Source organism: Lissotriton vulgaris, chromosome 4_1, assembly GCF_964263255.1.
Source record: "Lissotriton vulgaris chromosome 4_1, aLisVul1.2, whole genome shotgun sequence".
Lineage (NCBI taxonomy): Eukaryota > Metazoa > Chordata > Amphibia > Caudata > Salamandridae > Lissotriton > Lissotriton vulgaris.
Window position 1 is genome coordinate 1,250,123,640 of NC_141691.1, and position 12,881 is coordinate 1,250,136,520.

Consider the following 12,881-nt stretch of genomic DNA (forward strand, 5'->3'; position numbering starts at 1 on the left):
ACATAAACAACAAAATTACATCAGTTACACAATTACATCAAATACCAGGAGAACATTTCAAGAGAATAGAAGATGAAGTAAAAGGATCTAAGAAGGGTAAGAGGGTATAGATAAATATATGCAACACATTTAAGAACAAGAAGGGGAGAGAAATAGAGTGCATAGGGGCAAAGGGGGATTGAGAAGAGAGAGGAAGAGGGGGTAGACGGTATGAAGAGACGAAGGAAAAATCTGATCAATGGTCGACTGGGTAGGTGACGGTCGAACAGGGATTCTCAGCCAGTCTCCCCTTTAGCTCACAGGGTAGCTCCATCAGTCATCAGTCAGATGACTAGGTCTCTAGGTTAAATCAGGTACAGGTTACATTGGTTGTTCGACACATCTAACTAGCATGTAAGACAAGATTAATGGCACGAGGGAGGGTAAAAAAAAAAAAGGTAAGGAGAGTAAGGGTAAAAAGGTAACAAGGAGTGAGATACAGAGGGAGGCCGATGGAAATTGACTGTCCAACGTCCAGGGGGGTAGGTGACGGTTGAGGGGGTGGTCCATAGCCCATCTCCTCTGCATCAATTGAGGTAACTCCATCCACCAAAGTGCCTGGTCTCCACTATCAGTGGCAAGTTCACATAATAAATGGGGGCCCGATCCCAGCCTTGGTGTCAGGGATTTTGATGAACAGCATGTGGTAGGGGCGGGCGCAGCGCTGAGAGGATTCGGGTCACGGAGTCCGGATGTAGGATTATCGTCTTGGCGGTAGAGGCTCCATTACCAAGCATTCCAGAGTGGTTTCCCGTGGGCCCACTCCAAAGCTCGCCCGCTCAGTCACCAAGCGCCATCTTGAGACGCGATCACCTGGAGATAACAAAGCCGATAACACGGCAATGCAGCATCCGGGTGCGACGGCGGCCACAGCGGCATACGCTCACAATCATCCTATGTCGGGAATTGGCCCTTACAGTTGGTTTTGTGGGGAATGAAGCAACGCGCTAGGTTGTTGAGCGCGAGGCTTCCAGGCAGCATAAGCTCTAAGCAGGCATGATGGAACACATCAAACATATACCCCCAGTCACAGATCTAGGTTAAATCCATTGTTTTTTTGCATGTCATTCTAGTTTAGACACAGCTATGTGCAAATCAGTCTTGATCCTGTTCGCCATGGGAACAGTCCAGCTTGAACTGTCATACCAGGTCCTCCCTGGACCAGAAACTAGCATCCTGGGACCAGTTTTGGGCTCTCACCTCTCATCAGCCTTGCTAGCTTGAATCTAGCGAAATAGTGAGCTATGTTCAGGCTGTACTGTTCCCATGGGGAGCAGGGTCAAGACTGATTTGCATATGGCTGGATCTAAACTGGTGTGGCATGGTGAGCAAAATAATAAAGTATTCAACCCAGTTCTCTTGGCTGAGGGTGAATGGTTGAAAAGTCCCAGCATTCCATCCATCCTCTTGTTGTGTTTGCTATGTTCGCCCTAAGTGGCCAAGGGTATGCATTGGTTAGACGTCGGTCCCTTGTGCACTCTGCACTTCTGCTGCACCCTCTAAGTTCATGAAATGTGACCAATAGTAGCCAGGACTGGACTGGGGAACGAAAAGCCACTCTGGCAAAAATGCTCAAACCAGCTTGGCTTCCTTCATTCAACCAACCTCTCTTTCTCCTTTGATCCATTCTCAGTCTCTCTTCTCTACTCGCTTCCTTGCTTCTCGCTCTACTTCTCTCTTTCTTTTTTGAAACCTCCCTAAACCTACTGAAATTAATCTCAGGAAGCTGCGGAATGTGTCAGAGGAACCAGTATTCTTGAAACCGGCCTCCAGGGGGCTGCAGTCCACCGGGGAAATGGCAGGTGAAATAAAAGCCTATAAGGCCCTGTTAGACCTGTCTGCTTCTGGGAAGACTCTAACCACCGTGATTTATTTTTGTCCCCCTTAGCCTCCCAGAGTTTCTATTTTTATTTTTACATGTGTCCATCAGGAGTTTTTAATGCTGTCAGGGGGCTAGGTGTTCCTTGGCGATGACGCCATTTTTCCCTCATCACTTGTGAGGCCTAGTCACCCCCTTGAAAATCTAGGGATCTCCAGAGACCTAAAATGGTGTCCACCAACTGCCATAACGGACACAACTGGAGGACAGGTCCATAGGATAACATTAGGGAACTTTCTGGAATTGACTAGAGACTTCTGCAGGTCTCAGGCCACCCTATATAAGGCCAGTGACCAGCAGCCATTTTGTGCTGACCCCAGAGTAGAGGAGTGAGGCAGTGGTGAGAGGAGGTGGACACACTGAGAGCAGCTAGTTTGTCACTGAGGCTGACAGTTACTTCAGAGGATTGTTCCCCCTTCAGCCTTTGACCGATCCCTCTCTCAAGACAACAACTACTGACAAAGAAATCGAGCTACTGGAGGAAGAAGACCCTTCTATCTCAGAGCCCCAGTAAAACCACTCAGAACACCCTTAATTGGGGGTATTCCTGACTGTCCATACCCAGCGCTGTGCTCACCGGTGTTGTGGAGCAGCTGTAGTGAAGGTGGGCGTCTGTGGCACCTTAGCGCCCTGAAGAGCGAGGGCGCCGTGTGTGCACATCCTTCCTGTGAAGCCGGAGTGAGAAGTGCCTGAGGAGAAGCAGCGGCGCTGCTCTGATCGGCGTCGGGACCCCGGGGGCACCGGCCGCGTCAAACGAAGAGGTAGGCGCTTCCGCGCATGACCGGCGACTAAACGCTTTTGTGAGGCAGGAGGGGCCTAGGTTCGAGCAGGCCCAGGAGAACAGCGTCTACCCCGAGAGGCGAGGTTCGCGCAGGCGCCGAGGAGCAGCGCGACTTGGGAGGCGGAGTGCAGGAGAGCATCGCGCATGCCCGGTGAGGTGTTGACGCTTCTCAGAAGAAGCTGAGGAGAACCGCTGGAAGACGGGACAGCCTCACACCAGTGGAGCGAGAAGTGAATGCACCGATCGGCAGCGAGGCTCCCCACCGCCCAGCGTTGGAAAGCGGAAGCGCATCTGACGAAAGGAAGCGCACACAGCCCCCTTCACGCCCCAGTCACCGGAGTCAGTGCAACGCGCTAATTACCAACCCGGTCCCTTCGGCCCAGCGCTGCACAGTGGGAGCGCGCCTGGATCAAATAAGTTCAACAAGCCCCACAAGTAAGCTGGGTAGTGGGGGAGCGGGAGGCGGCAGTGTTGAGTGCCGAAGAAGCAAGACAGTGGGGCTATGACCCCAACAATTAACTGAACAGCAGGAAAGCCTAATTCGAGGAAAAGCGAGCTAGTGAACTGGCTAATATAGAATAAAACTTATCCAATAACTGGCTCAGAAAAGAGAGGTGGAAGCTGTGCAGGGAACCACAGGGTTCCTGGGTAAAAGCCCTTACAGAGTTTTTGTAGCGGAGGGAGTAGATCCTCTACCAGATAGGTGTGTCTGTAAATCAGCTAGAGGGGAGCCGTGCTAATATTATTGTATCTTCCCTTTTAGTTACATAACTGGTGGGTTATGCAGTGAAGAACTACAACCAGGTCATTCTGTGAGTTGAGCAGTGCTTAAGAGCTGTGGGGTAATGTACCTGCTAATGAATCTTTAAACATATATTGCACTGTCAGGCTGCATTTTCCTTTCTGTAAAGTTCTAGTGAAGTGTATTGTGTCCTGAATAACTCTAAACCTTAAATGTACCTTTGATTCTCAAATTCTGAACAGGAAAAATATTGAAGTGTGATTTGAATTTCATGTAAAAGGTGTAATTTGATTGTCTTTTATCCCTGACTAAAAAGCATAACAGAAAAGCATATTATTTTTATAAAAGGTAACGGTATTTTTCCAAACAGAGGTGTTGTGTCTTTATTTTAGTGGTTCATCACTGTGTTACTGTGGGTGAGACTTGTAAGTACTTAGCCAACGCCTTGAGTTAGCTGTAGACCACTACTGTGCCAAGCTACCATACGTAGGCTTGGGTAATCTAGGTCCAACATAATTGGTGTTTCAGCGGTGGGATATCGGATTTGTACTTACACTCACTTATCAGTAACGCAGTGCCAACCACGAGACCTCACCTGGAGTTTTCTCCCTGCGGCCCTCCTAATTTACATTTTTGATTTTTCTAAATTGACTTCTGGCGGTGGGTGGAGGTTGACCTCAGGTCACTCTGTGGATTTCTCCTGTGTAGCATTTTATACTTCAAATAAGAATGGAGGTAAATGTGGAAGAGCTAGACAATTATACTGTGACCCAATTGAAGGAATGGTGTCAGCAGCAGGGGGTGTTTTTCAAGAAAGGCGCCAGAAAAGTTGAGCTGCTGACCAGTATCCGGGCATGGGTAGAGGCTCATTCCGGGGAGGAGGTAGATCCTGAGGAGAGTGACAAGGACACTGTCCTGGAGACCGCAACACTGTACCAGGCGGGAGGGGAGAACCTTGTAACAGGTCCTAGAACACCTTCTAGAGTGGGCAGTAGTGTGTCAGAGAGGGGCCTGACCGACGCCGAGTTAGAAGACAGGAGGGAGGAGAGGAGGATGAGAATAGAACTAGCCAGGATGGACATGGTGAGGGAGGAAAAGAGGTTGGAGCATGAGCGGACCATCAAAGAGATGGATTTGCAAGCCCTGAATTTACGTACCCCCAAACCAGAGAATGGTGGCAGCGATAACCAGACCAACGCCAGGGAACCTAGACCGTACCTACCAAAAGATATTATGGCTTGTTATGTACCCAGTGATGACATTGCTAAATGGCTAGCCGCTTACGAGGTCTCGCTGAGGGCCCATGGGATTCTGGAAGTCCACTGGGGAGGTGGGTTATACAAATACATGCCCCCCACTGGCAGGGATACTTTGTTGGCCCTTGATCAGAGTGAACAGACCTACTACCCGGCTATGAAATCAGCGCTGCTCAAGAAGTTTGGGTTGACCCCTGAGAAATATAGGCAAAAGTTCCGGGGCAGCTACAAGCTGGGCACACAAAACTGGGTAGATTTCTTGGACTACTCCAGGAAGGCCCTGGAGGGTTGGGTAAGAGGCAGCGAAGTAGGAGACTATGAGGGACTATATGACCTCATACTCAAGGAACACCTACTCGAGAAGTGTCTTCCCGAACTAAGACAGCATCTGGTGGACAGCAAGCTGACCAGCCCCAGGAAGCTTGCTGAGGAGGCGGACATCTGGGTTAGTACCCGGGTGTCGACTAAGGGGACTGGAGGGAATTCCCAGAAGCAAGGACAGGGCGCCCCCCAGAAGAAAGAGGGAGGGGAAACTAAGAGGGAGTTCTCAAAAGGGCCACAAAATACTTCGCAAGGAAGGGGCAGAGGATTCATCCCCAAGAGTAACCCCCCTCGCAACCCTACCCCTGGCCAAAGCCAGCAGCCAAGGGTTGTTCATTGTTTTGAGTGTGGTGGTGTGGGACACTATAAAGGAGATGTGAGATGCCCAAAAAGACCACCCCCTCCCACTGGAGGAAAAACCCCGGGAATCACTAGTGTAGTGCTCGGGGAGGAGATGCCTTTGGTTAAATGGGGGGGAGCGGGCGGGTGTCACCTTAGTGTCCCTGGGAGATAAGGAGATGGTTCCCAAGACCCAGCTGCCCTCTAATACTATTAAGTATGAGCAGTGGGTCACCATCAATGGCCGTAGAGGGGAGGCTCTGAGAGACACAGGAGCCAGCATGACTATGGTAAGGAGTCAGCTGGTGTCTCCAGAGCAGGTCATCCCAGATGTACTCCATCCCGCCGTAATGGCTGACGGCAGATTGGGCCACTACCCTGTGGCTGAGGTTCCCTTTGAGTGGGGAGGGGTTGCAGGTCCACTTCGAGTTGCCGTAAGCCCTGCCGGGCCTGTTGACTGCCTGTTAGGGAATGATATGGAGCACAATGCTTGGAGGAGGGTGGAGTACCAGACTCACTCTGCGATGCTGGGACCCCCTGACTGGACTTGTGTCAGCACAAGGTCAGCGACTGCCCGAAGGGGAAGTTTGCTTACGCTGGAGCCTGGAACAATGGCCCAGCCGGCTGCCAGAGAGGAGAAGGACAAGAGGCCGGAGGACCCTGCCTCGACATCTCCACCTCGTGAGACAGCTGGACCACCTGCGGAGGTGGATCTGGAGTCCACAGGGGAGAATGTTGCTTCCCTGGAGAACCTACCCATCCCTACTGAATGGCTTGTGGAGAGAGGTCCTTCCCGGGAAGAGTTCTGCAAAGCTCAGAAAGAGTGTCCTACTCTCGAGGGGCTGCGGCAACAGGCCAACGCCCATGCAGCGGGAAACATTGAAGGGAGCTACCGGATTTACTGGGAGGATGGCCTCCTCTACAGTGAGCCCAAGGCACCTGGCCACGGTTCAGCCAGAGCCTTGGTGGTCCCTCAATGCTTTAGAGCCTTTCTACTGGAATTGGCTCATGAAATACCATTGGCATGACATCTCGGACAGGACAAGACCTTTGCCCGGCTTGTCCCCCACTTCTACTGGCCTCGAATGAAAGTGGCGTCTGATACATGTTGTCGGACGTGTGTGTCCTGCCAAGCTAGTGGGAAAACAGGAGTGAAGCTTAAAGCTCCCCTGGAACCACTACCTGTCGTTAGCACCCCCTTTGAGAGGGTGGGCATCGACATTGTAGGGCCATTGGATCCACCAACTTCAGCTGGTCACCGGTTCATACTGGTTTTGGTGGATCATGCCACACGGTACCCAGAGGCAATACCTCTGAGGACCATCACTGCACCTGTGGTGGCCAGGGCCCTGATGGGGATCTTTACCCGAGTGGGTTTCCCCAAGGAGGTTGTGTCTGACAGGGGGACTAACTTCCTTTCAGCATACATGCGGGCTATGTGGAAGGAGTGCGGAGTTACCTATCGGTTTACCACTCCTTATCACCCACAAACCAATGGTCTTGTGGAAAGGTTTAACAAAACCTTGAAAGGTATGATACGGAGTCTACCTGAGAGCCTGCGGAGGAAATGGGACATCCTCCTACCCTGTCTCTTGTTTTCTTACAGGGAAGTGCCACAAAAGGGAGTGGGCTTCAGCCCCTTTGAACTTTTGTACGGGCACCCTGTACGGGGACCTCTCAGCCTGGTGAAAGACGGATGGGAACGGACTCCCAGAAAGCTTCCCCAGGACGTGGTGAGCTACATGCTGGCCTTCCGGAGCCAAATGGCTAAGTTGTGGAAGCAAGCTTCAGACAACTTGGAGGCCAGCCAAGCAGTAATGAAAGAGTGGTATGACCACAACGCTCACCCAGTGGAACTGGAGCCTGGACAGAAGGTGTGGGTGATGGAACCTGGAGAGCTAAATGCCCTCCAGGACCGTTGGACAGGCCCCTTTGAGGTTTTGGAGAAGAAGGGGAAGTCTACCTACTTGGTGGATCTTAGGGCCCCGAGGCAGCCCCACAGGGTGCTGCATGCCAATCGCCTCAAGCCACATCATGAGAGGCCCGCGGTTGTCTTGATGATGGTAACCGATGGAGCAGAGGAAGAAGAAAGCGAACCTCTCCCTGATCTTCTCTCGTCCCAAGAAAAGGATGGGTCGGTGGAGGGAGTAATTCTCTCGCCATCCCTAACTCCTGAACAGAAGAGTGATTGCCGCCAGATCCTGGAGCAATTTTCTTCTCTGTTCTCCCTTGTCCCAGGTAGGACCCACCTGTGTACCCATGACGTGGACACAGGAGACAGCCCACCTGTGAAGTCTAAAATCTACCGGCTGTCGGACAAGGTGAAGGCCAGCATCAAGAGTGAAGTCGCCAAGATGCTGGAGCTGGGAGTGATTGAACCTTCTGGAAGCCCTTGGTCTAGCCCGGTGGTTTTGGTACCAAAGGCTGCCCCACCAGGCACCACGCCTGAATTGAGATTCTGTGTGGACTACCGAGGCTTGAACTCAGTGACCAAAACTGATGCACATCCTATCCCACAGGCGGATGAGCTGATTGACCGACTGGGAGCTGCTCAATACTTAAGTACCTTTGACCTAAATCAGGGTACTGGCAGATTTCCCTTACCAAGGAGGCGAAGGAAAGGTCAGCCTTCTCTACACCTGAGGGACACTACCAATTTCGTGTGATGCCCTTTGGGCTCAAGAATGCCCCTGCCACTTTTCAGCGGCTGGTGAACAGGGTCCTTTCTAGAATGGAAGCTTTTTCTGCTGCATACCTGGACGACATTGCTGTCTTCAGTAGCAGCTGGGAGGACCATTTGCAGCACTTGCAAGCTGTTCTTCATGCCCTGCAACAGGCTGGATTGACAATCAAGGCCAGCAAGTGTCAGATCGGACAGGGGTCAGTGGTGTACCTAGGTCACTTGGTGGGCAGAGGGACGGTGCAGCCCCTCCAGGCAAAGATTGAGGCTATCATCGCCTGGGAGCCCCCCAAGACTCAAACAGAGGTCCGAGCCTTCCTGGGCCTCACTGGATACTACCGTCGCTTCGTGAAGGGGTATGGCACTATCGTGGCCCCCCTCACTGAGCTTACTTCCAAGAAGCAACCCCGACGGGTAGTCTGGACGGAGGCTTGCCAGCGAGCCTTCATGACCTTGAAACAAGCATTGTGTTCCGCTCCCATTCTCAAGGCCCCTGATTTTGCTAGAGAATTCATTGTCCAAACAGATGCGTCAGAACATGGCATTGGGGCAGTGTTATCGCAGCTAAATGATGAGGGCTTGGATCAACCCGTGGTCTTTCTGTCCAGGAGACTACTCCCCAGGGAAAGGAGGTGGAGTACAATTGAGAGAGAAGCCTTTGCGGTGGTTTGGGCTCTGAAGAAGCTGCGACCATACCTGTTTGGTTCGCACTTCCTAGTTCAGACTGACCATCGCCCCCTTCGTTGGCTGATGCAAATGAAGGGGGAGAATCCCAAGTTGCTAAGGTGGTCCATCTCCCTACAGGGAATGGACTTTAGGGTGGAACACCGACCTGGGGCGGACCATGCCAACGCAGACGGTCTATCCAGGTATTTCCGCCTTAGTAATGAGGACTCCCAAGGGGTTGGGTAGTTCTCCCCACTTTCAGCTGGGGGGGACGCGTGTTAGACCTGTCTGCTTCTGGGAAGACTCTAACCACCGTGATTTATTTTTGTCCCCCTTAGCCTCCCAGAGTTTCTATTTTTATTTTTACATGTGTCCATCAGGAGTTTTTAATGCTGTCAGGGGGCTAGGTGTTCCTTGGCGATGACGCCATTTTTCCCTCATCACTTGTGAGGCCTAGTCACCCCCTTGAAAATCTAGGGATCTCCAGAGACCTAAAATGGTGTCCACCAACTGCCATAACGGACACAACTGGAGGACAGGTCCATAGGATAACATTAGGGAACTTTCTGGAATTGACTAGAGACTTCTGCAGGTCTCAGGCCACCCTATATAAGGCCAGTGACCAGCAGCCATTTTGTGCTGACCCCAGAGTAGAGGAGTGAGGCAGTGGTGAGAGGAGGTGGACACACTGAGAGCAGCTAGTTTGTCACTGAGGCTGACAGTTACTTCAGAGGATTGTTCCCCCTTCAGCCTTTGACCGATCCCTCTCTCAAGACAACAACTACTGACAAAGAAATCGAGCTACTGGAGGAAGAAGACCCTTCTATCTCAGAGCCCCAGTAAAACCACTCAGAACACCCTTAATTGGGGGTATTCCTGACTGTCCATACCCAGCGCTGTGCTCACCGGTGTTGTGGAGCAGCTGTAGTGAAGGTGGGCGTCTGTGGCACCTTAGCGCCCTGAAGAGCGAGGGCGCCGTGTGTGCACATCCTTCCTGTGAAGCCGGAGTGAGAAGTGCCTGAGGAGAAGCAGCGGCGCTGCTCTGATCGGCGTCGGGACCCCGGGGGCACCGGCCGCGTCAAACGAAGAGGTAGGCGCTTCCGCGCATGACCGGCGACTAAACGCTTTTGTGAGGCAGGAGGGGCCTAGGTTCGAGCAGGCCCAGGAGAACAGCGTCTACCCCGAGAGGCGAGGTTCGCGCAGGCGCCGAGGAGCAGCGCGACTTGGGAGGCGGAGTGCAGGAGAGCATCGCGCATGCCCGGTGAGGTGTTGACGCTTCTCAGAAGAAGCTGAGGAGAACCGGCGGAAGACGGGACAGCCTCACACCAGTGAAGCGAGGAGTGAATGCACCGATCGGCAGCGAGGCTCCCCACCGCCCAGCGTTGGAAAGCGGAAGCGCATCTGACGAAAGGAAGCGCACACAGCCCCCTTCACGCCCCAGTCACCGGAGTCAGTGCAACGCGCTAATTACCAACCCGGTCCCTTCGGCCCAGCGCTGCACAGTGGGAGCGCGCCTGGATCAAATAAGTTCAACAAGCCCCACAAGTAAGCTGGGTAGTGGGGGAGCGGGAGGCGGCAGTGTTGAGTGCCGAAGAAGCAAGACAGTGGGGCTATGACCCCAACAATTAACTGAACAGCAGGAAAGCCTAATTCGAGGAAAAGCGAGCTAGTGAACTGGCTAATATAGAATAAAACTTATCCAATAACTGGCTCAGAAAAGAGAGGTGGAAGCTGTGCAGGGAACCACAGGGTTCCTGGGTAAAAGCCCTTACAGAGTTTTTGTAGCGGAGGGAGTAGATCCTCTACCAGATAGGTGTGTCTGTAAATCAGCTAGAGGGGAGCCGTGCTAATATTATTGTATCTTCCCTTTTAGTTACATAACTGGTGGGTTATGCAGTGAAGAACTACAACCAGGTCATTCTGTGAGTTGAGCAGTGCTTAAGAGCTGTGGGGTAATGTACCTGCTAATGAGTCTTTAAACATATATTGCACTGTCAGGCTGCATTTTCCTTTCTGTAAAGTTCTAGTGAAGTGTATTGTGTCCTGAATAACTCTAAACCTTAAATGTACCTTTGATTCTCAAATTCTGAACAGGAAAAATATTGAAGTGTGATTTGAATTTCATGTAAAAGGTGTAATTTGATTGTCTTTTATCCCTGACTAAAAAGCATAACAGAAAAGCATATTATTTTTATAAAAGGTAACGGTATTTTTCCAAACAGAGGTGTTGTGTCTTTATTTTAGTGGTTCATCACTGTGTTACTGTGGGTGAGACTTGTAAGTACTTAGCCAACGCCTTGAGTTAGCTGTAGACCACTACTGTGCCAAGCTACCATACGTAGGCTTGGGTAATCTAGGTCCAACAGGCCCTGAGAGGGATGATTTTAAAATGACGTCCACAATGTTCTGTATATGCTTAATTAATTGTCTTACTAGTCCAATTGCATCCTATAAGCAATAGGAATACCGTATTCTCTTTAGTCTTACTTAACATCTCGCATGTTACCAATACCACCTGTAATTTATTATACTTTTGCATACTGATCCACATCTGTCATACCATTATACATGTCTCAAAAATGTAAATATTTGTGTACAAACTAATTATGTTATCTTCTTTTTTTTAGGAACCAATCATTTTAGCAGCCTTCTTTTCGTTATTGGAGGTGCAACTGTACTTACTGTAGTTGTGATCATAGTTCTCGTCAGCCTCATCGTCACTTGTCTGCAAAAGTAAGTGGCGTATTTGTTCAGTTGAAGTGTTGCTTAAACACTTATTCCAAATTTTCAGTGTTCTTCATTCTTTTGTTCCTATTGTTTTTTGCTGAGTATTGCTTGTCATGATATAAGCAGTATCTGTTTATGTACGGGTCGGTAAAAAGTGGTGTTAAGGAAAAAGCTGTTTATTGTTCATATGTTTGGAGTACATTTCCTAATGTGAGGGATTTAAAAAGAATTACATTGTTAGCAGTAGTTTTTCAGGATTATTCACATGGTAACATTTATTCATGCAGATTATCAACCACGTGGAATGTTCCTGATTGAGAAATGTGTCAGTAATTAATTAATAGAAACTGCACAAATATTGTTGTATTGTAAGGGATACATTGTCTTTTTGAGAAGAAAGGCAGGGGCCTTAGAGGAACACTATAATTTGCAATGGACGAGAAAGCCTCAGCCACACTTTTGTGTCATGCTTCTATAGTCTGACTGTCCCATCCTGATAGGGTAATACTATCATGGTGGCCTCAACCTCAATGTGAAGGGGTTTAAGGTAAATGTTACTGGATAAACAAGGGAGCCACAATACTGCTAAAACTGCCTTTGTGTATACCTAAAGGAAGTGTGGGTGAAGCTTGCTCATTCATTATGAATAAGAGGGGCATATTCTCAAGGAGCTATCGCAGAGTTAACGGCACTTTATCACAACAAATGTATCACCCCATTCACAAGCTGGTGCTAACAGCCCATAGCACCAGTTTATCTGCGATAGCAGCCACAAAAAACATCGCCGCAGATGACCCACGCAACTATCACTAATGAGATGCAGAGTAGGTGTTCCTGTGCCAAAAGCTGCAACAACACCACTCCGCAACATTCTCAACGACCAGCCAGATCTGCGATACGACCACAAAACATGCAATAAGGCGTGTAAGCAGCAGGAAACTAACAACTGCTCTGACCTGGTGTAAAGTCAGAGCACAGCCTGCACCACAAAAGGGAGCCAAGGCCAGAGCCACACCTGAAGGGCAACAGATACCACAGAGCCACTGATCATGCAGGCCGGACACCCAAGAGGGCCACAACACCCACCGCCACCACCCCCAGGACCCCTCTCCCCAGGCCTCCCCCCAGCCAAAGACATGCCACATCAACTACACGGAATCATGTACCAAATAATCAGCCTGATGTCGCACAATCACATCTGGTGACATGCATGTGTTGTCACAAAAATGAGCATCACACATTCACCTTCGAATCAACAAATGAAAAATTTTCAAAGAAACACAGAACAGAAATGAAGACACATGGCTGCTCCCCTCGAGACAATCTGTGGGTCACAGCCTGCAAAACAAAAATCATGGGGAGAAGCACATCCTCAGCCCCTCCTGCTGCCCAGCAGTGCATGCCCGCCCAAACGCACCCAGGCAGTTGCACACCAGCCCTCCCGCCGCCTA

General features: G+C 50.4%; 1 protein-coding gene across 2 annotated transcripts in view; it reads left to right on the forward strand.

The window, feature by feature from the left end:
- Positions 1 to 12,881, forward strand: part of CD226 (CD226 molecule) — a 395,540-nt gene that overhangs the window by 220,465 nt on the left and 162,194 nt on the right. For both annotated transcript variants that reach the window (XM_086965452.1, XM_086965451.1), the window contains exon 4: positions 11,331 to 11,436. In XM_086965452.1, the coding sequence (XP_086821578.1) occupies positions 11,331 to 11,436 (106 nt within the window). The remainder of the gene's footprint in view (positions 1 to 11,330; positions 11,437 to 12,881) is intronic.